The 26,732-nt window shown below is 45.4% G+C and overlaps 1 protein-coding gene and 1 long non-coding RNA gene across 4 annotated transcripts in view; one reads left to right on the top strand and one right to left on the bottom strand.

Annotated features, from left to right (window-relative positions):
- LOC140408552 (uncharacterized) overlaps positions 1–24,047 on the bottom strand; it is a 135,770-nt gene extending 111,723 nt beyond the window's left edge. For 2 of the 3 annotated variants that reach the window (XR_011940134.1, XR_011940135.1), the window contains exons 1-4: positions 22,282–22,461; positions 21,638–21,698; positions 19,751–19,840; positions 12,315–12,434 (exon numbers count right to left, since the gene is read on the bottom strand). This is a non-coding gene — a long non-coding RNA (uncharacterized lncRNA). Of the gene's footprint in view, positions 1–12,314; positions 12,435–19,750; positions 19,841–21,637; positions 21,699–22,281; positions 22,462–23,495 lie in introns of those variants that run through there. The other variant, XR_011940136.1, reaches the window with a different exon arrangement.
- hmx1 (H6 family homeobox 1) lies at positions 22,837–26,072 on the top strand. Its single transcript, XM_072495922.1, has 2 exons — positions 22,837–23,367; positions 24,665–26,072. The coding sequence occupies exons 1-2, from the start codon at positions 23,061–23,063 to the stop codon at positions 25,264–25,266; spliced, it is 909 nt and encodes a 302-aa protein (XP_072352023.1). The 5' UTR covers positions 22,837–23,060; the 3' UTR covers positions 25,267–26,072.
- The last annotated feature ends 660 nt before the right edge of the window (positions 26,073–26,732 follow it).

Genomic DNA, 26,732 nt, shown 5'->3' with positions numbered 1-26,732 from the left:
TCAAGGAATACCTACAGTACAGGAGCCATTCAGCCCATTGAGTCTGTGTCGATCCTCTGAAAGAATATTCTACCTCGGCCCACTTCCCGACCCGATCCCAGTAATCCCACCTCATGTTTGGACACGAGGGGCAATTTAGCATGGCCAATCCACCAAACCTGCACATCTTTGGACTGTGGGAGGAAACCCACACAGACATGAGGAGAACGTATAAATTCCACACTGACAGTCACATGAGTTCGGAATTGAACCTGGATCCCTACGTCTCGGAGGCAGCACTGCTAACCACTGTGCTACCATATTGCCCTCTGTAATTTTCTGGATGGCCTTTTGCTGCCGAACCTATGGGGTGTGTTCCAGCTTTGTTCTATTTCTAACAGATGACCTGGTCATTATCATATGATGCTTACAACTGCAAAGTTATTTCATCGAACGTCCTCGGGCCATGGAAGATGCTGTACATGAGGGTGGCACGTGGCGCAGTGGTTAGCACTGTGACTACGGCGCTGAGGACCCAGGTTCGAATCCCGGCCCTGGGTCACTGTCCCTGTGGAGTTTGCAAATTCTCCCCGTGTCTGCGTGGGTTTCACCCCCACGACCCATAGATGTGCAGGGTAGGTGAATTGGCCATCTTAAATTGCCCCTTAATTGGAAAAAATTAAATAATTGTGTACTCTAAATTTAAAAAAAAAGATGCCATACACATGCCAATATATTTCTGTTTCCCTTTTGTCTCAGCTCCCAGGTGAGGCACGGCCGGTTTGCGAGGTTAGTGAGGATGCCTCCGTCCACACAGCAGCAAATGTTCACTCCGATCAGGGGCAGAGGAAAGGAAGTAACACTGCACTTTCGCCAAGTGAGGTCGCTGCTCCACTTGAGAAAGTGTTCTCCGAAAGAGAAAGGGGAACCTTTCTCATCGCATCTCCATTGCCAGCACTGTTCTATATTTCCACTCCAGACGTCTTGTGTGTGGTTACCTTCAATGATTTTTTTTCTCTTTCCGCTGATAGTAGCAATAACCATTAGGATGCAGCTTTCAGTTACTTGCTTAGAAAATGAAAAAAAAAACACCGAAGAAAGCAGCACTTGCAGTCAATGCTTCCATCCGAAGACTCAGGTTGCTCCACTTCCAAGAACAGGAGCCTAAACGTCTGCCCCGCTCTCCTGGGATAAGGCATTGGCGCACATTGTTTCTTAACCCAGTACTTAAATCAATGCCACGCATTTCCAAAAGCAAGCCTTAATAATAGACGTGTTTGCTTTGTTGATGCTATATTTGCATTTCATATCATCAAAGAATGTGCTAAGTGCTAATCACAAAATGTACTTAGCAAAACAACAGGTACATATCCTTATTCTTACTGGCTGGACCGCTTAAAGTTCCGGGTCGAGCGCATGTTTTACAAGATCAAAGGCCACGCGAAAAATTATAAGGCAGACCAAATATTTCCCTCAACAGAGTTCTTAACGTTTCTTTAAAATTCCAGCCATCTTCCAGCTAGGAATAACTTTTAGTAGTGTCTATCTCAGTTGATTTTTTTTGTACATGTTATTACGGCGTAAAAACAGAGAATGCTGCAAATACTCCACAGATGCTGACAGGCCTGCCGAGTATTTCCAGCGTTTTCTGTTTTTATTTCAGATTTTCAGCATCCGCGTTATCTTGCTTTTGTGAGTTGTCAGAGGAATCTACCCAATATGGGACATCCTTGATCACCTGACTTCAGGCCTCTCTAAACGAGGCAATTCGAACATTTAAATAGTTTTTTATTCTTTCTTTGTTCTTTGTAAATGTTCAAATTAGATCTCAGTTGAAAGGCGAGTTTATTGAACAAGAATACTTTTAGCACCTCTGATTTCTACTGTACAGGAGTCGGTGACATAGCACGTGTAAATACGGAATTCATAGATTTACTGTGCCATTTTCACAGTAACTTCATTGCAGTGTTAATGTAAGCCTACTTGTGGCACTAATAAAGATTATTATTATTACTTGTACCTCCTGTTCATTACTCTGTAGCATTGCAAACACCAGCGTGAGTTGTTGGACTGCAGGTTAGATCATAAGAACATAAGAAATAGAAGCAGTAGTCTATTCAGCCCTTCGAACCTGCTCCGCCATTCGATGACATCATGTTTGGTTTTCTACCTCAACATCATTTTCCTGCACTATCCGCGTTTTCCTTGATGCTTTTAAAAAATAGAAATCGATTCTCCATGCTGTGGATTCTATGATTCTGTAGACAAATGGAGTTAGCTTAGATGGGCTTTTTGGTTGGCACGGACCAGTTTGGACCGAACGGCCAGTCTCCATGCCGTAGATTCTATGATTCTATGATCTCAGTCTTGAACATGCTCAATGACTTACCCTCCACAGCCACCAGGGGCAAAGAATTTCAAAGATTCACCACCCTCTGAGTGAATACATTCCCCCTTATCTCAGTCCAAACTGGCCCAACCCTTATTCTGAGACCGTCTCCCTTTGGTTCTGGAACCCCAGCCAATGGTAACATCCTTCCTGCATCTACCCTGTCCAGTCATGTAAGAATTTTGCATGCTTCAGCGAGATGACCTCTCATTCTTCTGAATTAAGGCCCAGTCTGTTTAATTGTTTCTCATAGGACTATCCCTTCATCCCAGGAATTAATTTGGTGAATATTCATTGCACTCCCTTTATGGCAAGTATACCTTTCCTTGGGTAAGAAGACCAAAACTGCACAGCATACCCCAAGTGTCTTCTCACCATGGCTCCAAATAATTGCAGTAAGGTACCTTTACTCCTACATGCAGATTCACAGTGATTCACAAGCAAGGACACCAAAGTCCCTTTGAAGGGACACATCACAGCTTCTCACCACTTAAGAAATATTTATATTTTTCCTACCAGAGTGGATAACCTCATATTTTTCCATTTTGTATTCCTTCTGCCAAATTTTTACCCATTTGCTTAGCCTCTTCCAAATCCTTTAGAGACAGATTTGCATTGTTTTGATAACTTCATCTAGTTTTGTGCTATCTGCTAATTTGGGAATACTAACATCCAAATCCATGTGATACACGAGTCACAATTTTGAAAATGACCCAGTTGTTCTGACTCTGTGTTTTCTGTCCGATGAGAGAAATCAACTAATCGCGTGCAGCAGCACTGGGATTTGAACCCATGTCTCCAAAGCATGCAACCTCTGGTTACTAATCCACTGTCACCACACCGCATCACTACTCCAACAGCATACTGATATAAATATCAGCCAGTCAAGCAATTAAATCAATTTTGAAGTTACTTTTTTTTCACTTTATGAAATGCTTACAATCTAAACACAAATAATATCACAGCAAGAATCTGTTGAGTAGTTTGAAGGGTGGGTAAGTATTGATCCCATCGATAGAACATAGAATGTAGAAGGAGGCCATTTGGCCCATCAAGTCTACACCGACCCACTTACATAGAATTTACAGTTCAGAAGGAGGCCATTCAAGCCCATCGAGTCCACACCAGCTCTTGGAAAGAGCACCCGACCTAAGCCCATACCTCCACCCTATCCCCGTAATCCAATAACCCCATCTAACCTTTGGTCACTAAGGGAAATTTAGCATGGTCAATCCACCTAACTTGCACATCTTTAGACTGTGGGAGGAAACTGGAGCACCTGAGGGAAACCCACGCAGACAGGGGGAGAACATGCAGACTCCGCACAGACAGTGACCCAGAGGGGAATCGAACCTGGGACCCTGGCGCTGTGAAGCCACAGTGCTAACCTCTGTGCTACTGTGCTGCCTATCACCTAGGGTGATGAACAATTACACTGCTTTGACCAAGAAGATGTTTGGCTTCTTGAATGTTGATGCACTGCGCCCATCCAGGCAACTGATGAGTATTCCATTGCTGTTCTGCCTTGAGTCTCATAGATCAATCATTGTCAAACCCAGGGTTGCGACCCATGGGTGAGTCATGGGCAGATGTCGGGAGGGTCGCGGGGCCATGTGTCGCAGCGTTCCCAATTGCAGGGCCATGCGTTGGCATTTCCGATTGTGGGAAGAAGTGCTCAACGGCGCCACCAGCTTTGAAAAATGCTGGCCACAACCAGCTTTCAGAATGCCAACCATTCCATTCATGCATGCCCCCTTAGCAATGTTCAGTTCCAGAACCCAGCGGAGCAGAACCCTTCTTCCTGATGTCAGCGTGCTGACACAGGAGCAGATTTATTTTTTAATCGCTAGTGTCTTCCTGCCTGTACCGGTGGCAGAGAACAGGTTACGCGACCCAAACACTGACATCACATGCTCTGGGCACGTAAGAGCGATTCCTCCACCTTGCAGGTGCCAGCAGTGTTGGGTGTAAACACCAGGGCCTCTGGTGAACAGCCCATGAAGAAGAATCTGAAAACAGTAACAAAACAGCCTAAAGATGATTATTGAGGTATGGGTTATTAATTGCGCCACTGCAAATCAGGATTCAACGTTCATATGTGTTATGTGCAGAGAAGCACTAGCGATTTAAAACCCAAAACTTCAAAGACATTTGAAGACTAAGCATGGCGAGTTCGAGGACAAGAGTTTGAGCACAAACCTCTTTAATTTTTTCAATGGATTCAGTGTGATCTTAGATCATCAGCTGAAGTCATTATCAGAAATGTAACATTGAACAACAAAGCAAGTGAGATTGTGAGGACCAAGCAGGATCACCTGGCACATTTAAGGTAACTGAAAATGGTGGGTCGCAAAGTTTTTTTGTATTCATTTTATGGGATGTGGCCGTTCCTGGTGAGGCCAGCATTTATTGCCCATCCCTAGTTGCCCTTCAGAAGCTGGTGATGAGTTGCCTTCTGGAACCGCTGACTGGGTCAGGAAGGTCGGCCAGCGTGGGTCGGGAAGGTCGGCAACCATGTGTTGCGAAGGTCGGCCAGCGTGGGTCCTGAAGGACGGCCGATTGGTAAAATGGGTCCTGGGCAAAAAAGTTTGAAAGAGCTTTAAGAGTTAAGAAGATAAGCCACTTATTGCAAGAGTACCCTGCCCTGCTCCGGTCCCTCTGGCATTAATATGGTTGGTGCAAATCAGCTTCTTGCGAATGCTCTGATGATACGGATGGTGAGGGGAACTCAGTGATGGTAGTTCCACTGAAGGTCACAAGGACATGACAGACCATTCTCTTGTCCATGATGGCAGCTATCTGGCCTGTGTTGGTATGAATATTACCTATTATTTGTTAATCCAAGCAGGGTAGATATTCCACGTCCAGCCATGCGCTGCTGTTTTCATTATTGGAGCAGTTGTGAAATGCTGAACATGATTTAACACTGGCCTGATAAAGCAGCATATCTTAACCATCAGTGTACACGAAGCTTTCAGATGCAGATTTATGTAAGAAAACTAATCATAACTGCAGGCTGTTAATGTAGAGAAATAATCCCTCTTTCAATTGTTTCAGGATGCACCTAAAATAAATAAATTCTACAATTCCGACCTTGGGTCTGTCTGTGTGAAGTTTGCACTTTCTCCCCGTGTCTGCATGGGTTTCCTCCGGGTGTTCCAGTTTCCTCCCACAGTCCAAAGATGTGTAGGTTAGATGGATTGGCAATGCTAAATAGCCCCGTAGTGCCCAGGGATGTGCAGGTTAGGTTACTGGATTACGGGTATAGGGCGGAGTGGATCTGTGCAAACTCGATGTCTGGGGTACAATTATTTTTATCACAGAGACAAACACGTTATGAATCCATGACAACGTTTGGTGCCATTTATGATATTGACACTGCAATCAGGAAAATATGTTTTCAGTGCTTCCTTCCTATAGCAGATTATTTTAATACAGGAACAATACAGCACATTCAGCAGTCCGCTAACTTTGATGTATGATTCCCTTTTTTAAAAAACTTGAACAATTTAAAACATATGTTGTGTTATATTAGTCCGATGTAATTCGACATCAACAGAATACGTATTAAAAATCTGCAAAACAAGTATGATCAGGCGCTGCTTTGAAAAATAGAGCAACTTTTAAAATGACTTGGGTATTAGAACGTATTTTTAATTCGGCCTCAGAAAAGTCGTGAATGATATGGAGAACCCACGTGGTTCTAATAGCATTCAAAATATCAGTTTGTCCCCTGTAATGTTTTCGCGTGTTATAACTGGAAAAAGTTGGGTGGAATTACATCCATTAAAAGTTTCCAAGGATTGTTACAGAGAATTAAGCTAAAGAAAACACAGAAACGTGAGCTTACTTATAGTTCAGCCAGAGGACGACTCAGAATATCCCACCCAATGACTGGATAAAGATTATTTAAGAAACGTATGTTCACTTAAATATCCCCGTACTCTGATGAGAAGAAATACAGGCGATGCAGTCATTCATGGGACCATTTATTGATAGGAATGAACATTCTCCTATTAGTCGCTGGCTTTAAAACAGAACCAAACTCAAGAGGCATTTATTTTTAAAGATGTAAATTAATTCCAGAATTGGAATGATTAAATTCAGCGAGACATACTACTTGCTGTGGGCTATAGAGGCTGTTTATTGATTTGGGTATTTCCTCTAAATTTACTAATGTTTAACACTTGTAGATGGGCAGAAATCAAACAGGCTCATGTATCCAACTGACATCTCTTAAAGGTTTGGTTCTTCCTTTCTCTGGTCACATATTATTCCATCCATCCACACAACCATCCTTTCATCCATCCATCCGTCCGTCCGCCAGTCCGACCGCCAGTCACTCCGCCGGTCCCTCCGCCCATCCGTCCACCCAGATGTTGTTTCATTTCTAAGCCTACAAGGTCAATTTGAAAGGTTGCCCATTCCATTTCCAACTCCGCCTAATCCAGTGAATTCTTTGAACTGTTTCAGCCAGTGTTGTATGTGCAGATGATCATATTTAAAAATAAAATAAAATATATTTTTTAATTAAATACATTTAGTGTACCCAATTCATTTTTTCCAATTAAGGGGCAATTTATTGTGGCCAATCGACCCACCCTGCGCATCTTTGGGTTGTGGGGGCGAAACCCACGCAAACACGGTGGACTCTTGTCATCCAGCAGATCAAGTGGATATAACAAAGTGAAGCGATTTCAGAAGTTCAGGACACAGTATACTTCGATGTTCTTTTCAGTAAAACACCCAGGAGAGGGACACGAGGATCTTAATGTGCGGCTCTGCAGGACTGTACTCGCAAGATTAAGCATTTCAAGTTGAACAGAAGGGGGTCTTTTCAATTTCAGAAATACGATCCGGGCTGAGTGCGCGCGCTTTACTGTCAGTGACAGGTACAATGGTTGAGGACCTGCTGAGCCGGTGAGAATGGTTGACTGAAATGCTAAAAGGCCCTCAAAAGTGTCCCTGCTGCCTTAAGAAAAAGAACCCCACCAGGCCGGCAGGTCCTGTTTGAGTTGCATAGAGTTCAGAGATCAGAAAACAAATCTTCGGATCGTCCGATTGTGGGCTGCACATATATTCTCTGCTCGGTTTTGCGGAAGGGAGAAAATGTTTAACCCGAATTACAATAATCCGGAAAGTGTTGTTGCAAACGGTTCTGGAAATGTTTCAGCGTCAATGCAAAAACAGAATCGTGTGGCTGCTGGGAATCTTTCAGAACAGAGAGGCGATGTTGGAAACACTCAGTAGGCCCGGTAACATCTGGGGAGGGAAACACGCTTAACCTTTCAAGGCGATGACCTTTGTTAGGCCCGGAGAAAAGTGGAAGTTGTAACAGGTTTTAAGGAAGCACAGCAGGGGGAGGGGCACAAAAAGACAGGGTGGAAGGATGAGAGATAACATGAACAAAGGGATGACGGTGCAATGTAAAACAAAAGACGTCAATGGACCAAAGTTGCCAGTGAGCAGCAGCAGAATCATCAAGAACAGATGCTATCTAAAAGCATGGGAGCGGTGATTATTATTTAAAGAGGACAGAGCTGCCATTTGTATCCCCTCACTTCCCACTGTCCAGGACCCCAGTCACTCCTTCAAGTTGAACCAGCCATTGACTTGTATGTCTTTCAATGTTCTGTGCTATACTGGCTGCTCCCCCCTCCCCCTCGCTACATTGGGTTGGGTCATACAACCGCCATCACACTGGGAGTTTCACGTCGTCCTGTCCCTTTAATCCTCCGCCCCTCTCTCAATCTGGCCGCTCGGGCCTTGCACTGTACTGTTCCAATAAAACGCAACGTGAGCGCGAGGAACCATCTCTCACCCCGTCGATTCACAGCTTTCCCGACTCCACACTGAATCCTCTGACTATTGCGATGTCACTTTCTGGTGATGGTGCTGTTCGCTCCTTAAGACTCGGCTTGTGTTTCGTTACTTGTTTCATCGCCACCTCCTTGTGCCTTGCACCATCCATTTGGTGATTGATTTCCTCCTGCCTGCCCACCTCTCTCAGATCTCTCCTCTTTAGCCCTCCCCTCACCCCCCCCCCCCCGCCCCCCGTTCCCTCCTCTCTTATTTTGCTTGAAACCGCTTACTCGTCTAACCTTTTCCCATTCTGAAAGCCATCGAGGTGAAATGTCAACTTTGTCTTTCTTTGCACGGATGATGACTAGCCTATTGAAAATTTCCCACCAGTTTCTATTTTGAATGCACTTTGTGTGGTACAATAAGCGTGTGGTGCGGGTATGGATGCTGCCGCAGTCCAAGGAAACCGCGGGTATCATTGCCCCTTTCCAGTTGGTATCAATCAGTAATTGTTTTTTTTATATCACCGGCACACTTAGCTGCCAGGCAAGGCCCAAAATGAAAATCACTTATTGTCACAGGTAGGCTTCAAATGAAGTTACTGTGAAAAGCCCCTAGTCGCCACATTCCGGCACCTGTTCGGGGAGGCCGGTACGGGAATTGAACCGTGCTGCTGGCCTGCCTTGGGCTGCTTGCAAAGCCAGCGATTTAGCCCAGTGTGCTAAACCAGCCCCTGCAGTTCATTACCATGGGATCTCGAGTTGTTCCGGCTGAAAACCCCTCTCAAGCGGATTCTATCCGTTTAATAACTTGAGTTGATCCACGGAAATAAACTGCCCCCAAAACACAATCGATGTTGTATTGAAGATGCCAAAGCGATATTGCCAAGACAGACAGTCCCAAAGCGCGCCAGTTAGGAAGAAGTGACTGGATTTCGCTGTCGCCCGCACTGCTACACGGAACCAAATTTATTCATGATGACAAACGGTGTAGGGCCCACTGAGGAAACCACTTTGTCCAAATGTATTGAACTTGATCAGAAAGAGACAAGATTCTCTGGAAGGTTTGTGGTAACATTCGGAAGCTCATTTTCCAATCTCAATGTCCGGGATGTTTGAATGAATCGGTGGTATAACCCCACTAATAATGCATTACTTAAAAAATACCCTTCCTCCCTACTGCAGTCAAGACAGATCAAAATACAGGCCGAAGCAAACATGTCCGTTGCTTTATTCCCAAATAAATAATGGGAAGTTGTACCAGTTCCACTTGTACACACAGATTATCCATTTAACGATAGCAAGCTCCGGTGACTCGGGTATTGGATGGACCGCAAAATTCGGCATCTGGGGATCCAAGCGGGGAGAGAGCTCCAGGAGAAGGGGCAGGGCCGTAAACCAATCTTGTCTCAGCGAAATGTTCAGGGGAGAGCCTGGTGGGATTTATTCCCGGACCATTGTTGTAAAAACTTTTGCAAAGAGAAGTCTCCTCGCCTACTCGGCCCAACTGGGGATAGGAGCAAACTCCACTTGACTGGGTTCATCCACACGGCGAACAAATGCACGGAGGATTAGATTGAGGAGGTGGTAAAGAGCATCCAACCAGTCAATCCTGGCGGAATCGCTTGATGGTATGTCCATAATCATAGGTCTATCCCAAGTCTTAAAATCCCCCCAGATTAAGTTGTTTTAACGGGAAATGTTCTGTTTGGTGAAATGTCCGGGGCAAATGTACACATTGTTTGTAAATTTTAGATTTTGAGCTTTGATGAAGTTTGACCTTTCTAAAGTGGCTTCGAACAGCCCATCTCGCGTTTCAGGTAAATTATATGTTTTTTAAGAAAGTCTGATCTGTTTATTTTAACCGTATTCCTCTTGCAGTTCGGGATCCAGAAAGGTAGAGCTCTATTTTCTCATATTTTTAAAAATTCGATCCCAGGATAAGGATGTTACTGACAAGGCCAACATTTATTGATCATCTTCGATTGTCCTTAACCCAGGGGCTCGCTGGGCCATTTCAGAAGCCCAGTTAAGAATTAACCACATTGTTGTGGGGTCTGGAGTCACATACAGTCCAGACCCAGTCAGGGCGGCAGATTTATTTCACTAAATAACACGAGTGAACCAGATTGCTTCTGTTTTCACGACAACCCAATGCTTCTATGATCGCTATTTCTGATGCTAGCTTTCTCATTCCAGATTTATTCGTGAACTGAATTTTAATTCTTCAGCTGCCATGGTGGGATTTGAACCGAATACCTCAAAACCATCAGCCGAGGCCTGCAAGATACTGGTTCAATCACAGAACCCCGCTTGAGACCGAGGCTGAAAGGGCGGTGCCCGAGAGAGGGAGCTTTGGGTATGGTTGCATTCTTAATGTGGGGGGGGGGGGCGGTGGAGGGGCTGGGGCATTCCCATCTAACTTTTTACATCCAGTTTACAAATACATGAAATGTGAAAATGAAAGTCGCCATAGTCCGCGAGGAGAGTAGTCTGCTCTCCCCTTTTGAGAGAGAGAGAGCTGGTGGTGAGTTAACCCGAGGGTCACCACACATTAAATTAGATCCCGCCTCAAACCCAAATGTGGCGAGGTTACCGAATTTTATTTGTCTTCATTCCACAGTCTGGTGGAGTGCTGACTCAGATTGGACACCGCGAGTTCAGTGTCGATTAAAAGCGATTTCAACTTGCAAAGTAAATGCAAAGTTCAAACAAAACATCGTCTAGAAGTGCGGGTAATTGTTTCCATTTCCGTACAGAAATTCTCAGCCTGACAGGCACTCGGCAGATGTAAGCCACAGTAACTAACAGTGAAGGGGGAAGAGGGCTTCTTGGGTACTAAGGAGATGCAGCGTTTGAAACGTGTTTAAACGGGCTGTCCTGGACCCTCAGGGATCCCACGGGGTCTCCGAGGTCATAGGACTTCTGTTCGGTCATCTGATATCTTTATTCGTCATTATTTGTTGACCTGCCAGCACATTATTGCCGATGCTGTTTACTCATACAAGACCATTTCTGCTGCATTGACAACAGGGATTTACTTTGAGTAATCGACGCTCTCTTTTGACAGTTCAGAGAACTGATCCTCTGGAGTGTGCGGCGGAGGTCTCCAGGAGCCCCTCCCCATCCCCACGATATTTGTAGAGAGACCCCCACAAATAAAAAAACATGAAAATTACTCTGCAGCACGTTTGCTGCTTGGATTCAAAGTAACGAACAGATTCGCTAACATATTCATTACCAATCGTAAAATTACCTATCTTCATGCTGGGAATCAGATTTTCTTTCAATGAGCAGGCTGAGTTGGAAATACAAATTGGGCAAGAATATTATCTGAAAGGAGAACTCAGTTTTACTTTGTTCGAACTCCAGACCACGTCCAAGTGTATGGTGATCAATCGTTATATCTCTTCTACTGACAGAATGTTTTAATTCACCAATCCACGTTTATCGATATCAAATAACCTTCACCCCATTAGCACTTAAAGTTGTATATTGCCAAAAGATGCCTTTAAACAAAAGATTGACTGTCATTTATCATGTTGTGCACGCCCCATGATTTTGTTAATCTGGAGATAGTATGCAATATTCTGCGTTAAATGTGATAATTGCTTATGGATGGGTTATTTTGCTTGTAATCGCATCCATCTTAAATTGACGGACAGACTATTGCCGTCAGCCAGCTGTTTCCTGAGGACAGTTCCTCTGGATAAAGAGCTTAAATAGCTCAATAGCATATTAGGAGGGAAAAGGTTAAATGCTAAAAAGCCTCCTGAAATTATAACATTCGTGCATTAAGGATAAGTCACCAAGCAGCATCACCATCAACCCTAATGCACTTTATATTAGCCCAAACTGTAAAGGACACCATGATTTATCAACGGCACACATGTCTTCTAAACAACCAAGGAACCTTAAACGGATGCTCCCTCCTTTAAACGTAACTTTGCTCAAGTGTCAGACAAGTAATAGTGCTTCGCCAGAAAGTCACACTTCAAACACGTGAACATTTAAAAAAATATGTTGAAGCAATAATAATGGCTACATGCGGCATGCTACTGGGTGCCACACACGGGACATGTTGAACTAGCGATGGCGAATTTCTTTGATCTGGGCTGTCACAAAATAACAACATTAAAACTTACCAAGCGGTTGTCCAAATCAGTTCGATTCTCTTCCCCCAGAATGGAGACATTGAAGTCGTCACTATGCAAGCTTCACAGTCTGGCATGGTATTTGAAAAGTCCTGAAGCGGCTAGAACCCACTGAAAGGATGGTTGACGTAGGTCAGTAACTTTCAATTCACTATATAATAAAAAATATAATGTGCAGGGTAACAGGGAAAGACTGGGTGGAGGAAGGGGTGACTATTCGGATACCTCTTTCAAAGAGCTATTTCACTTGTGATGGACCAAATGGCCTGTACATTAAATGTCTCTGAAGTGGCTGATAATTGTGGACACGAATTTCGTTTTATTATTCAATACTTTTATTTGCACGTTGTGTCTTCCGCACGTTGCTCGAAATGACCAAGTATAGAATCCATAGAACCCCAACAGTGCAAAAGGAGGCCATTCGGCCCATTAAGTCTGTGCTGACCATCCAAAAGAGCACTTTACCCAGGCCCACTCCCCCGCCCTATCCCCGCAAACCCCACGCTTTGATCATGGCGAATCTAGCTAACTTGCACATCTTTGGACACTAAGGGGCAATGCAGCCTGGCCAATCCACCTAACCTGCACATCTTTGTGAAGGTTGACCGGGGTTGGGAATATTTTCTCTGTGCATCCTGTGCACTGCAATCACGGGTCAGCTCATAAGGAGTATGCGTCTAATTCATTTTACACCTCGAATGCAGAGGGAAGTATGAACAGAGCAGTTGAAAATGCTCCTAACTGGTTCCCATCGTGACAGCGGGTCAAGGTGTTTCATATGGTGCCTGCTCTGTATTTCACAAGCGTAGCCCAGTAAGTGGTGAAACTATACTGAAATGCGGGGTCTAAATGGTACTGAGAACACGCTACCCACAGAATAGTTTTCCCTCTGCCCCAGCTCTTATCCTCCACCTCGAGCCAATACAATCTAATGATGTCTTCCATTTCTGAAATGTAAGCACGGCGTTCTCAACTAGCCGTCGGTATTGCGTCGACGAAAGGCTTGGTAATGCTGGAGCCCTGTGTTTCTAACTGGCTGTACCGTCCCCTCCATCCCATATTGTCAGGGCTGGGATAAAATACACCATTCCCCTCTCACATCCTCTTCTCTTCCTCGCATTATGTCGATCCAGTTTTCTCGTTATCTGTATTTGATTCCCCATGTGCCTAATAGCCACTTGGCTGCCGGAACGTTTATTTGGCCGCTTGTTGGACTAGCCTGAAAACCAACTCCAAGATCGCGCATGACTCGTGAAACCAATATCAACAACCCCTTCAAAGACCGGCCTGAATGACGTTGTCTTCTCCTGGTTTTAATTCTTGGGGAAACCTCCCCATTATAGCCTTGTTTAGTGTGGGAGACGTATAGACATTGATTTACTATCTTCATCTGGCTGCAGGTTTCTATTAACCAAAAGAAAACCCTAATAATGTTATACTACTGATATTTTGATCTGTGCGTGTGTGTGTGTCTGTGTGGGGGGGGGGGGGGGGGGTCATTCCGTTACAACTACCGCTATCGTTTGGTTTGGTAATGGGCAGCACAGGCTCACCAGAATTATTCCAGAGTTAAAAGTGATAGATTAGAAGGACAGGATTAAGGAAAGCCAGCATTGATATGCGAAGGGCAGATCTTGTTCAAATAACTTTCATGATGTTTTTTATAAGGTAACAGAGAGGGTACGAGAGATCCTGTGGAGCAGTGGGTTGCGTCCCAGCTCTGGGCCAGAAGCTCTGGGTTCCAGTCCGAGCCCAAGGAAAGTACATTAACAATATAACCAAAGAGTTTGATAATTGACCTGCAGATCTTTCCAACACATGTCAATGGCGGGTGGTAAGAGCAGAATAGCTTCCTGGTCATCCATGTGCTGGAAAGAATATTGGAACCTTTACCATCACTGTCCATATTTGCAGACGACATGTGTGTGAAAGAGCATGTTGTACAACAACTCAGACTCCCTGCGTGAACTGTAGCCCACCACCAATAGAGAGGGTGGGTGAGGGTAATGTGGTTGATGTGGTGTACATGGACTTGCTAAAGGGATTTGATAACGTGCCACACAACAGACATGTCAGCAAGAATAGAGTCCATGGAATAAACAGAAAGTTGCAGCACGGATACAAAACTGGCCGACTGACAGGAAATAGAGAGGAGTGAAGAACGGTTACTTTTGGGACTGGGGTTCCCCAGGCGTCTATGTTAGGGCGCCTGCTGTTCTTTATACACAGTAATGACCTAAAGTTGGGTGTATAGGATATAACTTCAGAATTTGTGGGTGAACCAAAGCCTGGAAGTATTGTGAACTATGAGAATGATAGTGACAGACTGCAAAATGACAGAAGCAGGATGGAGGAATGGACAAACAAATGGCAGGTGAAATCTAATACGGGAAAGTGTCAAGTGATGCATGTTGGTGGAAAGATCGAGAAGGGGCAGTACAATTCGAAATGGGTATATGTGAATAATTCATTGAAGGTGACAGGGCTGGTTGAGAGTGAGGTTAATAAAGCATTACGGATCCAAGATTTTATACAAAGGAGCATAGAGTACAAAAGCGAGGAAGCTATGATAGAACTTGTATAAAACGCTAGTTCGACATCAACGTCATGTTATATCTCGTTCTAGGCACCAAACTTTTAAAAAGGTGTGAAAGCATCAGAGATAGTGTAACAAATATTCCCAAGAGTGGTTCCAGAGATGGGGAACTTTGGAGGAACTGGGGCCATCCCCTTTAGTGAAGAGAAGGTTGAGAAGACATTTGATAGACGTCTTCAAAGTCACGGGGGGCCGGACAGAACTGGACAACTGTCAATTCGTGGAAGGATCGGGAATCAGAGGACTGAAATGTAAAGTGATTGGTAAAAGAAGCAATGCTACTTCTCGGAAAACCATTTTTCTGCAGGGAGTGGTTAGGATCTGGAATGTACGGCCTGAAAGTGTGTGGTGGGGGCAGATTCAATTGTGGATTTCAAAACCATTTAAAGAAATTGCAGATCTATGGGAAAAAGGCAGAAGCTGAGACTAGGCGAATGGCGGTTGAAGAAAGCCGGCATGGACAGGGCAGACTGAATGGCCTCCTTCTGTGCTTGAATGGAACCATTCCACGATGGAGGGGCGGAGCGGTGACACTGTGGTTAGCACTGCTGTCCGGGTTCAATTCCGGCCTTGGATCACTGTGTGGAGTTTGCACGTTCTCCCCGCGTCTGCATGGGTTACCTCCGGGTGCACCGGTTTCCTCCCACAGTCCAAAGATGAGCAGGTTAGGCGCATTAGCCATGCTAAATTGTCCGTTATGACCCAAAGATGTGTAGGTTAGGTTAGGGGGTTACAGGAGTGGGGCGGGAAAGTGGGTTTTGGTAAGGTGCTCTTTTGGAGGGTCGTGCAGACTGGATGCACCAAATGGCCTCCTTTTGCACTGGAGGGATTACCTGATTCTATGACTACATTTGAGATTCACGTATATTCCTCTGAGGACAGGAGCGTAAAGGGTGATCTAACTGAGCTGCTTAAACTGATCAAAGGGATTGATAAGGTACATTGTGAGATCTTGTTTCATAAAGGGACGATGGAAGAGGGCAGTCCAGAACAAGGGGGTATAAAGTTTCGAATTGGAGCGAGGTTAATCAGGAATGATATCAGAAAGCACGTTCACACAGTGGGTAGTGCAAACCTGGAAATCTCCGCCTCAAAATCCTGTGACTGGGCCAGTACAACATCCAAAACCCAGATTCCGGAGTTTATGTCAGGCTGGGGTATGAAGGCAGTTGGAGTGAAGGCACAGATTGGACATAATCTAATTAAATGGAGGAACAAGTTCGAGGGAATGAATGGCCTGCTCCCGCCTCTATGCTCAGTACATGGGGATTGCAGTTTGACTCTAATGCAGTTTCACTCACTGTGCATTAATGACGAAAGGACCAGCCGATAGCGTATGTTACTTCAATACACTTCCATATTTAACAATCAGAAATGTCATATTCCCATCTAGAGAAACAAAAAGCAAGGTGCCACAGGTAAAGGGGCGGCTGAAGTGTTTTTGCTCATTTCGCACGGATCGGAACTGAGGAGCTCAGTGTGAACTCGGATATAGGGGGAAAGCACTGCTAAAACCTCCCGCCCTGCTCAGCTGTGTGCGTGTTTAAAAACAATTATAATCATGTCTAAAGGTGCCGCGATGATCAGCTCCCGCCAATGATTGACAGTCTCTTACTGAAATCATGGAGAAAGATACATTGGACAAGCTGTAAACACAGAACTGCCGGGAAGGGGGGGTCGATTTTGCTGTTACCACAGCAGCTGATTCGCCATTAAAGGAGAACCATCTCTTGGACACGTCGGGGAGGCAGACCGATAGATTTAAAACTGGAATAAAGGAGGAGCATTTTCAAACTGCCCCTTTATTTTGGAAACTGGCTCGCTCATGCTTTCGTTTTTAATCTCGAAACAGGTTTCAATAAATCGATCATTAGCACGGCTCCCAAGATCTTAGACTGAGGGCAATGGGGGGGGGGGGGGGGGGGGGAATAGCAGGAGTCGCAATATTACCGGAATCAGTCTGAGCATTTGATCACTAAATCACACCATTAGCAGCAACACAAACCCGGCGCTCAGGTCCAGTGTCCACATTTGTGATTGCAAACTGCCCAGTGAGTTTGGAAAATGAAATATACATGCTTAAACCCACCACGTGTCCTAAGGGCAGCATTGTGGATAGCACAATTGCTTCACAGCTCCAGGGTCCCAGGTTCGATTCCGGCTTGGGTCACTGTCTGTGCGGAGTCTGCACATCCTCCCCGTGTGTACGTGGGTTTCCTCCGGGTGGTCCGGTTGGTGCACAGTCCAAAGATGTGCAGGTTAGGTGGATTGGCCATGATAAATTGCCCTTAGTGTCCAAAATTGCCTTTAGTGTGGGGTGGGGTTACTGGGTTATGGGGATAGGGTGGAGGTGTGGACCTTGGGTAGGGTGCTCTTTCCAAGAGCCGGTGCAGACTCGATGGGCCGAATGGCCTCCTTCTGCACTGTAAATTCTATGATCTATGATAACCCCCTGAGGAGCATGTTTGCAAACTTAGGCATTAAACTAGAATTGGAAGCGGCCGCTTTTGGTGATTCTACAGCAGTCAATCGACGTGGTTCTATTTTGCCACGGGTTTATAAGCATTGTCCTAACCCCACTGGGAAGAGTTAGAGCCGAGGTGTGTGGACAGGAATGCTTCATTTAGAAAGGGACATGTTTGAACTGGACGGAAGTTGGAAAAAGTCACTCGTTTGTGAGCAGCTGAATTTATTGAACGTGACAGCTGGAGCAGGAATAAACGCACGATGGACAGCAGAATCAACCTGGTGATTGTAAGGGAACTGACGCGGCGGAATTGGTGGAAATATCTCCTGTCAGGGCACAATGTACACAAGATCCAGCAGGAGGCAATTCAAGTATGAACAAAACGCTTAAAACACTTTGTCAAAAATTGAGTTTGCCATTCATCAGTCGTTGTATACAATCCACACAATACGGCACTGATTTAGGAATTAAACGTGATAAATGTGCTCGTCACAGCATATGATGCTCTCACCCTAATTGTTCTTGAGAGTCAACAACATTGCTGTAGGTCTGAAGTCATATGTAGTCCAGACCAGGTAAGGACGACAGATTTCCTGGCCGAAAGGATATTAGTGAACCAGATGTTTTTTTTACGACAATCGACTTCATGGTCATCAGCTTTTTATTGAATTCAAATTTCACCATCTGAGTGACGGGATTTGAACCTGGGACCTCAGAGTACTCTGTGTCCCTGGAATTACTAGTCCAGTGACAATATCACTACGTCACCGCCTCCCCCAATTGCTATCAGGCACGACGTAGAATTACTCCGGGGCCAAATAGAATAATCTCGTGTTCAGAAATTTTAACCAGTCACTGGGGAAAATAAGTTATTTGGACAGACACACGCCGAACAAACACATCTTTAAACGGGATCATTCAATTGTGATTGCGGAATAGGCCGATGTAGCTAATAAAGTGGGAGCGGCTAGGGGGATTGGGAACGAAATACTGAATAATTGATATGGTTCATCAATAGCAAGTAACGATAGGAAAATACCGAAAGCTATGGACAGGCATGAAATTGCGGTTGTTGAACATGGCACTAGAGAGAGAAGAAACAATTATCTACGTTCTGCCCAGGATCTTGCTGCTGTCTGCAATAACACTGCACCGTACAATACCGTGTCTGCACAATTCAACTGGACACATTGAGGGGATTTATATAGCACCGCAAAGGTACATTGACTTGTTGGCCCAGTAATGTCATTAAAACGAACCGGGAATAAATGCAGACTGAAGGAATCTGTTATTTAGAAAGAATATTTTCCATCTCCTCTGTCCTTACTATTACCAAGTACCCGACTCTAGAAACGAAAACGTTGTGAGTAATTTGATTGGAAACAGGGCCGTCAATGACTACAAACGGAACCCCTGCACCTCCCTACAATCTGCCGAAAAGTGGGTCAGATTTACAAGAAGCATTGTGGAATTCTCTTGACGGAACCAGGCAGACCGACAATAAACATACCAACTCGAATAAGAGCGAGAATGGAAATGAATTATTGGCACAACAGAAAAAGATAATATATTAAGTTGGGTTGTGGCGTGAGGTTGGAGCGTCGAAAGTAATTTTGGAAAAACCTTTGCTATCTGGGAAAATCTGGCTCTGGCGATCGGAATATCACAGTCAATTTAGGATAACCAGAATAAGTACATTATAATCAATGTGAAATTCATGCAACAAGTTGGTAAGATTTCTTCATCACTAGTTTGAATTTGCTACCATGTACTTTTAGCCAAAGAATCATTGGATGTGCATGTGTAAGTTGCACCACGTGGGCTTCATCTCAAAATCGCAACTAGAAACACCCCCCTCCCGTGAATAAAAATCATAAAAGCAAAGGCTCAGGACGATTGCATGAAAGTAGGAAATATGAAATAGAATAATTCCCTGTTTTAAAAAAAAACCTTCCATTCCTTGCACGGCCATCATTCAGCTCGTCGAGATATGAGAAGGCATGGTCAAAAATACAGACCTGTTCAGAACAAGAAACTCAAATAAAGTGAATCAGTCAACGAACATAGAAGCGGTCTCTCAGAGCGACGCCACACTTTCCTGTTCTCTGCGCCCATTCTCTCAGCTACGAATGAGATATTCTGAATGTATGTTTTGTCACACGATTGCGGGATACAGTGCAATCATCACAGCGATCGAGTGAACTTTTAACTGACTTATTAGATTCAGTTGCAAATTAACCATTGCTAATAGTGTATCTGAAAGGGTGTGCCATATATTCCGTGTATCTTGCTCAAGTATTCTGTCATTTCAGTTATTGCTTTTTAAAAAATAGGTATCAAAAATATGCAACAGGGTGTGTTTACCTGAACAATTATCCGAACCAGGACTGGAAATAGGATCCGAATCACTCACTTCAGATCCTCCAACTCTTGGAAGCAACTCCAATCACCCACCTAAAACCAATACACAACCTGTTAGTATTTTAACAATAGATGTCTATGACAGATCTTTCAAATGTCAGCAAGTGTACATTTCAGATATAAAATGTCCCAATATTCCTAATGAGGAGGTAGATGTTTATAAGTCAATAAAAACAAAAGAACAATGAATTTCGTACGATCGTAAAATGCGTCCGGCCGGAAAATACATGTGTTACACCCAACCGAAATCTAATAATACAACGCAGTACACATAACAGGAAACAATGGGCCACATTCAAGAACATTTGAGTTTGTGTATACCAATGCCAGGAATACGGGCTTTGTTTTCATCAAGGTTATGAAATAATACTTTAGCCTCATCAGTAAAAGCAACAAATCAAGTGAAATATAAACTGTCTCTGGTTTTGGAAAGAAAGAGCTTTCATCGCTGGTCTCCTTGCTACGTTAACTAGTTGCTGCTGTCTGCGCCACGCCATTCACAAGACAACTGTTGACTCAGCTGAAATGATCCAATGGATAAGAATGCAATTCAATAGAAATATGCAGCGCCAGACGTGGACTTTCAAGTAGAACATATTATATCACTTTGCACACTGTTGTTTCTCTGACACTAACATGACTGCATTGTTGACGAAATAGAACTCTCCCCACTGGAACATTTCAGAACCCACATATATTGCCCAGGACAGCAATTGGAGAATGACTGTCTACAGGCACTACCGGTGTTCTGATCGTAAATATACCGCTTTTAAATGGTGACTTGCATTTAGGGTTCATTTTACATTGACACCATTTTTGAGCAGTCGGATTCTTCCCCTCTGCATAATCTGGAAAATGTTGCATAGATAATGTCGACTAGATTTGTTAAGGAATAAACTAGCTATGAAAACGTGTACCTGCTGTATTGGTTGTTATTGATCCAAACTACAACCGCCGTGATATTTTAGTATTAAAATATCTATACTTGGCTCGCATCTACCAGCACCAATAACATTAAACAACATATAATCTCGCATGTAGAGCCTGCGGCCGATCTATTCAATCTCTCAGTAAGTTAGGAAAGATTTCCGCTGTTCGATACTTATCTCGAAGGCCTGCAAGCCCCCATGGAAACCCGGGTCCGTGACACTTTTTTGATCGCACCAATGCAATGTTTCAAAACAGGTGAAATTCGAACCTTTGACCGTCTATTTGAATTTGCACATGCTTGTTTTTTTTAATCAAAGCCAGCGATTTTATGGCGAATAATGTATTCACACTTGGGCTATTTTGCTGGCTCCTAGTGTTTACAGACAGTTTCGTTCGTCAAATCGGCCATAAAAGGTAGAATGGTTCTATTGCGACCACATGCAAGCATGAGAAAGGGATTGATATTCATCAATGCAGCAGTAACGCCACACTCGAACTTGAAGCCTGGAAACACGTCACAGTTCCAACCGATATCGTGTGTAACTCCTGCTCAGAGCTATGAGTTGGTTTGTGATCATATTGTGCTCCTTGATACAGTCAAGCGACCACTGACACGAATCATCGCCATGTTTTACATTCCAACCCAGCGTGTACATACAAGAACCTCAGAACGGTAGAAATGATACAAATAGTGGCATTGTCAAGCCAACTATACAATGGACACACATTCAAAGACAAGCACCCCAGCCAGTGTGGTGCTTTGTTGCAATCATATCCTCGCCTTAATTTCCCTTTGAAATCGTTTCGTTTCGTTTAATAAGCAATGTTACCGCGGCACCATGGAAATAAATGTTTTAATATGCATTTGTACCGGTTCAGTGTTTTAAGGAAGTCACTCACCTTTACGAAGAGTTCAAGTCTGGTTCTGATAATCAGCTCAATATACTGAATTGCAGTGGACCTGGATGAATAATAAAACAAACACAAAGGCGCCGAGTTAAGCTGATATTTGCAGTAACTGGTCGTCCTTTGAACCGAGCATGATCAGGCTTAAAACTACAAGACAAAACAATGAGAGGGAGTTTACAACCGATTACTGGATAGAATGCACAGTAAGAGGCGCTTCACAGTAAATGTACAGTCAAGTTGAATTCACGTTATGCAAGGATGGGCAATTACCTCTCACTAAATTCTGCCCATCTTTTAAATTGTATGGCACCGTTGAACACACAATGTGGATACGCTTCATTCAACACTTTCTTTTTACGACGCAGAGACTTCGGGAGAAAGAAACGCTTTTTTTTTACATTTTCGCCGCCGGGGCAAAGTGCTAAATCACATTTAATTTTACTGGGATAACGGCGATTTCGAATCGATAACGCAAACTAATTCTAAATTCAAAATTGTTAACCGAGGCTGCTAACGAACGATGGTGTATTTTTAGTTGCTGCGGAAACTCTGTCCAGTATTGGGTCCACGCACAACAACATTAAACCCACCGACAAGGTCAAATGAGTCAATAGGCAAGCGGAACATCATCTTACTTTTCGTTTGAGCAAAGTTTGCAATGGGATCAAGGCAAAGTGCCCAAGCCAGCAAAAATGCACCTCGGAAAGCATTCAGCGTCCTGCTACGAACGACAGTGTGGCAACAGGGCCATTTTTTGGGGGTGGGTGGGGGGCACTGACAGGAAGTGAATTCCGTGTGTTAGCCAATAGGAAATAGCTTATCGGGTTTGTTAAAGGCCCCCACCACCACCACCCGCCTCTCCCCTCTCTCTTCCTCACTGTGCGGAATGCGAGACCTACATCTGGATTCGGATTTGTGATTTGTTCCGTAATTGACCTAAATAAAGGCACTGCCTGACAACCCTGTAGCCGCAGGCAACACTGTGCATGGACACAGAGCGGTGAACTCATTGCAAGCAATTCTCTGATTTACTTGAGTAATCCCATTTGCCATTGTGCCCGTCCAATCCGTGGTATACTTTGTCTGTTAAGCATTTAACTCGCCTGACATTTTAATTTCATCATTTACAATTCTAACCCTAGCCCCCCCCCCTCATTCCAGCACTCCCCCCCCCCCTCCCCCTCCCACACTTCTCCTCACTGCCTGGCGCCCAGTGGACGATGTGTTGGTGCTTATGGTTTTCGGAGTGGGACAGCCGTTTGATGGGTTTGAGCTGCCGGTGGCGATGATCGCTCGGGGAGCCCGTCTCTCGCCAGAGGAGAACCACGCCTTTGCCGTTTAACGGAGAGGGGGTGGGGACAAATCAGGCCTCTCGCTGTTTGGGGTTCAGAGCAGATTGCGAGAAGAGGGCAGCATGCCGGATAAAGTGACGGGGACTCAGGGCACGCCGCCCACCCACCAGCGCTCTTCCTTCTTCATAGAGAACCTTCTCCGGAATCACAGCAGCGGCAAGGCGGCGGGCAGAACGGAGGGGAATGAGGGCCAGCTCGCTCCCAGGTGCAGCCTTTTCCCCAGCGGGACTGCGGGGAAGCATTGCAGCCAGCTGTGCTGTCACATCTGCAGCCTGGGGCACAGTGCGCGGAGCTCGCCACTCAGGGACAGTGTGTTGCAGTGGTACACGGCAGCTCGGCACACATGTACCGGCTGCCCCAGCCCAGACAGTAAGTTCAATTCTCTTATCGCTTCCAGCATTAAACAACAGACCCGCCAATCTCCCTTCGCCACCCCCTGTGCCCTCCGCCATGTCACCCACCCTCTCCCCTTGGTTCAGGCTCCGCTCGCTGCTTACACTGAAAAAAACTGGCTTCGGGGTCCTTCCTCCGGCTTTATTTTCCGCTCGTTTCTCGGTGCTGGAAACACAGGGGGCAACGTCCCGCTGCTGCCAATCCTCCTGGAAGCTTTTCACATTCAGACTTCAGCCTCACAAAGCTCACAGACGATTCGGGCTCCTTCCCCGCCGGCTCCCGCGCCGTCCAGTCGATGCTCCCGGTTGACCAAAGTACAAGGATACGGAAGGGGTTTGGACCAAATTCTCCCCGGTGACCCTCCCCCGTTCTTCCCACAGAAAGAGCGACCTCCCGGATCGAGACAATGATATTTTTTCATCTCAATATTAAAAGGAGACAGGCTAACATCCCATTGAAGAAATCCCGCTGCAAAACTCTCCCCGTTTCCCCGGCTATCTTCCCCCGCCAGTCACGGCGTCGAGCTGCCTGAAATGTGTCCGGACCTGCAGCCGGGAATCAGACACCATTGACCGGGGCCCCAAACTTCCTGGATCGATCCAGTGTCTTTGGAGATTGTATTGCAGCTCCCCCCCCCGCAACACACACTCATCCCAACCCCGTGTATTTAATCCCTTGTCCTTAACCCCCACCCCCGTGTTTAACCCCCACCCCCGTGTTTAACCGCCACCCCCGTGTTTAACCCCCACCCCCGTGTTCAACTCCCACCCCCGTGTCTTTAACCCCCCACCCCGTGTCCTTAACCCCCATCCCCGTGTCTTTAACCCCCACCCCGTGTTTAACCCCCACCCCCGCGTTTAACCCCCACCCCGTGTTTTTAACTGTACACGTTCCGGGCCTGAAGCTTCAGTTGCCTTCGTTGTTTCCAACCTGCAAATCGTGTTTCCACAGTTCCTGTTAAAAACAAGCCCCACTCGCTCAGTGTGCATGAGATTGGAAACAATCTGCAGCTCCTTCGGCTTCTGGGCTGCGCTCATGAAACAAGAGTGGTTTTGCTGGATTGATCCGAATAGTAATGACTGGCAGAGTCTTGCCTTGGCAAGGGGGCAGTGAGGAAGTTGATGTGACTTTGGTGCTGGCACACAGTCCGTGGGCACCGAGGGGGCAGTAACAATACTGAGACAGCCTGCCCTTTGTTCTGATGCATTCGCCGCGACCTGTGAACTAACCCAGGGGTTGACCTGCTAAGCGCCATTTCTATTTGTGTCCACAGGTCTGAAACAAGAAGGCTCCAGTTTGGAGGAAGAGCACTGTCTTTCCCTCACAGCCAGCGACCTGGACTCCCCGCCTGTCTCACACAAAAGGGAGGCCAGCGGCCAGGAGGAGGACGAGCGGCCGGGGGGAAGGAGGTCAGAGGCGGGGATCAGCAGCCCGGCTGTCAGAAGCCAGACGGACTCCGAGCAGAAAGCGGGCCGCAAGAAGAAAACGCGCACGGTCTTCAGCAGGAGTCAGGTTTTCCAGCTGGAGTCCACGTTCGACATGAAGCGCTACCTCAGCAGCTCGGAGAGGGCGGGCCTGGCCGCTTCCCTCCACCTCACCGAGACCCAGGTCAAAATCTGGTTCCAGAACCGGAGGAACAAATGGAAGAGGCAGCTGGCCGCCGACCTGGAGGCGGTCAACCTCTCCCACAGCGCGCAGAGGATTGTCAGAGTCCCCATTCTGTATCACGAAAACACACCGCCGGGCGCCTTAAGCTTCAGCCTGCCTCAAGTGCCACCTCCGCTGGTTAGCTTCGCCAGCTCTGCAAACTACCCGCTCGCCACCTTCACCCCTTCCATGTCTTTCCTAAGGTCACAGATGAGTGGGCTTGTCTAAAGCGCTGCCTTCAAAGTGCAACTTATCTGGCGGGGCAACCAAAAATAAAAGGATCACTTGTCAACACCTTTGTTTTCTTTTTGCCTCTATAACACTTTTTCATTGGTGCGAATGTGCAATACTTGACTTGGGGGGGGGGGGGGGCGGGGGTGCAGACCGAACCGAACAGGAAATTCGCCCGTTTTTACAGCCAAAGAAATGTCTACAGGACGAGAAGGCGTTCAGTGCTCCTGTTTCACCTCGCCCACGGACCACAGCATCAACACAAAAAGAATACATTTATAGGTAATTTCGACAAAGTTACCTTCGCTTACTGAATATGTTGCTGTGTCGAAGCATTAGGTTTTTTTTTACTCCTAGGTCTTGTTAAAGTGAGCATGTGAGGACTGCAGGGCAAGTTTAAAGTGCTCGCATTATAAACATTAGTTACTGGGACATCTCCTTGAGTTGATTCTTTTAACCCGTTGTAGACAGCCCACGTTTATGTTACCGGGGGAAACATTGTTGTAATCAACCCCGGTCCAATCTGAAACGTTATCTGGCGGTCGCGCGTTTGAATCGACGCATCGTTCATCATCGCATACCATTTGATTTTATATCGGTCCATTTCTGGTACGATTTGTTACAGGACTATCGGGAATAGCGGATGCTCATACGCTTTGGTGCATTTTATTCTGCATTGTACTTTTTAAAGAAAACAACCCTTTGCTTATAAAGATCGCCTATTTTCGAGTGAGTTATGACCTCGACCACAATATTCAATGAACATTTATCCTCATGTGATGCAATAAAGAGGAAATATATTACTTTGCAGCTTTACAAGTTGTGTCTTACAAATCAATGCGGAGCTTCCAGGATGCAACGTTTTTAATGTTTAATCAAGTAGCGCCGTCAGACTGAAATGGCAAGAGATAATAACTACATTTGCCAAATCATTTAGTCGGGACTGTTGGCTCTCAATAAGGCGATATGCACACTGCTCTACACTGAAGCTTAACTAATCGATCCCTTCACCAATACCAAAATTCTCTCAGTGCCAGACCGGGTTTTATTGTGGAATTTAAAATTCGAAGCTAAGACTTTTGATACCTAATGCATGGCAGATCTACTAAATATAGGTACTGTTAACAAAATAGGGCCGACTTGACATTAAACGTCATAATTAATCAACTCCAGTTTGTATCCCTTAGTTTCCGTTTTGCAATGGTAACAATACTGTAAGGTTACCCGTTTTAATAAACGTACCGAATTGACCATCGCCCGTTTAATTTGCACGGTGCCAGGGCTGACTGTCACCGGGTCTGCCACGTGTTTGGGCAAACGTCGTTCACAACTCACCAATAAACCTCTCACGAATGGGCTGTTCTCACTCTCCCCCATCGAAAAGTCATTAACGTGCAGTTCGCTGCAGCTTCAATTGCGCTCCCATGATTCCTGTTCAAAATTGCGAGAGCAGTATTTGTCTG

The sequence above is a fragment of the Scyliorhinus torazame genome, chromosome 3 (genome assembly GCF_047496885.1).
Source record: "Scyliorhinus torazame isolate Kashiwa2021f chromosome 3, sScyTor2.1, whole genome shotgun sequence".
Taxonomy (NCBI): Eukaryota; Metazoa; Chordata; class Chondrichthyes; order Carcharhiniformes; family Scyliorhinidae; genus Scyliorhinus; species Scyliorhinus torazame.
This window is presented reverse-complemented; position numbering and strand designations above follow the sequence as displayed.

Bases quoted from the DNA above. Each gene is read 5' to 3' on its own strand.
- hmx1 (XM_072495922.1), top strand. From the start codon at position 23,061: ATGCCGGATAAAGTGACGGGGACTCAGGGCACGCCGCCCACCCACCAG. The intron at 23,368-24,664 runs GTAAGTTCAATT...TTGTGTCCACAG, and splicing joins CGGCTGCCCCAGCCCAGACA to GTCTGAAACAAGAAGGCTCC.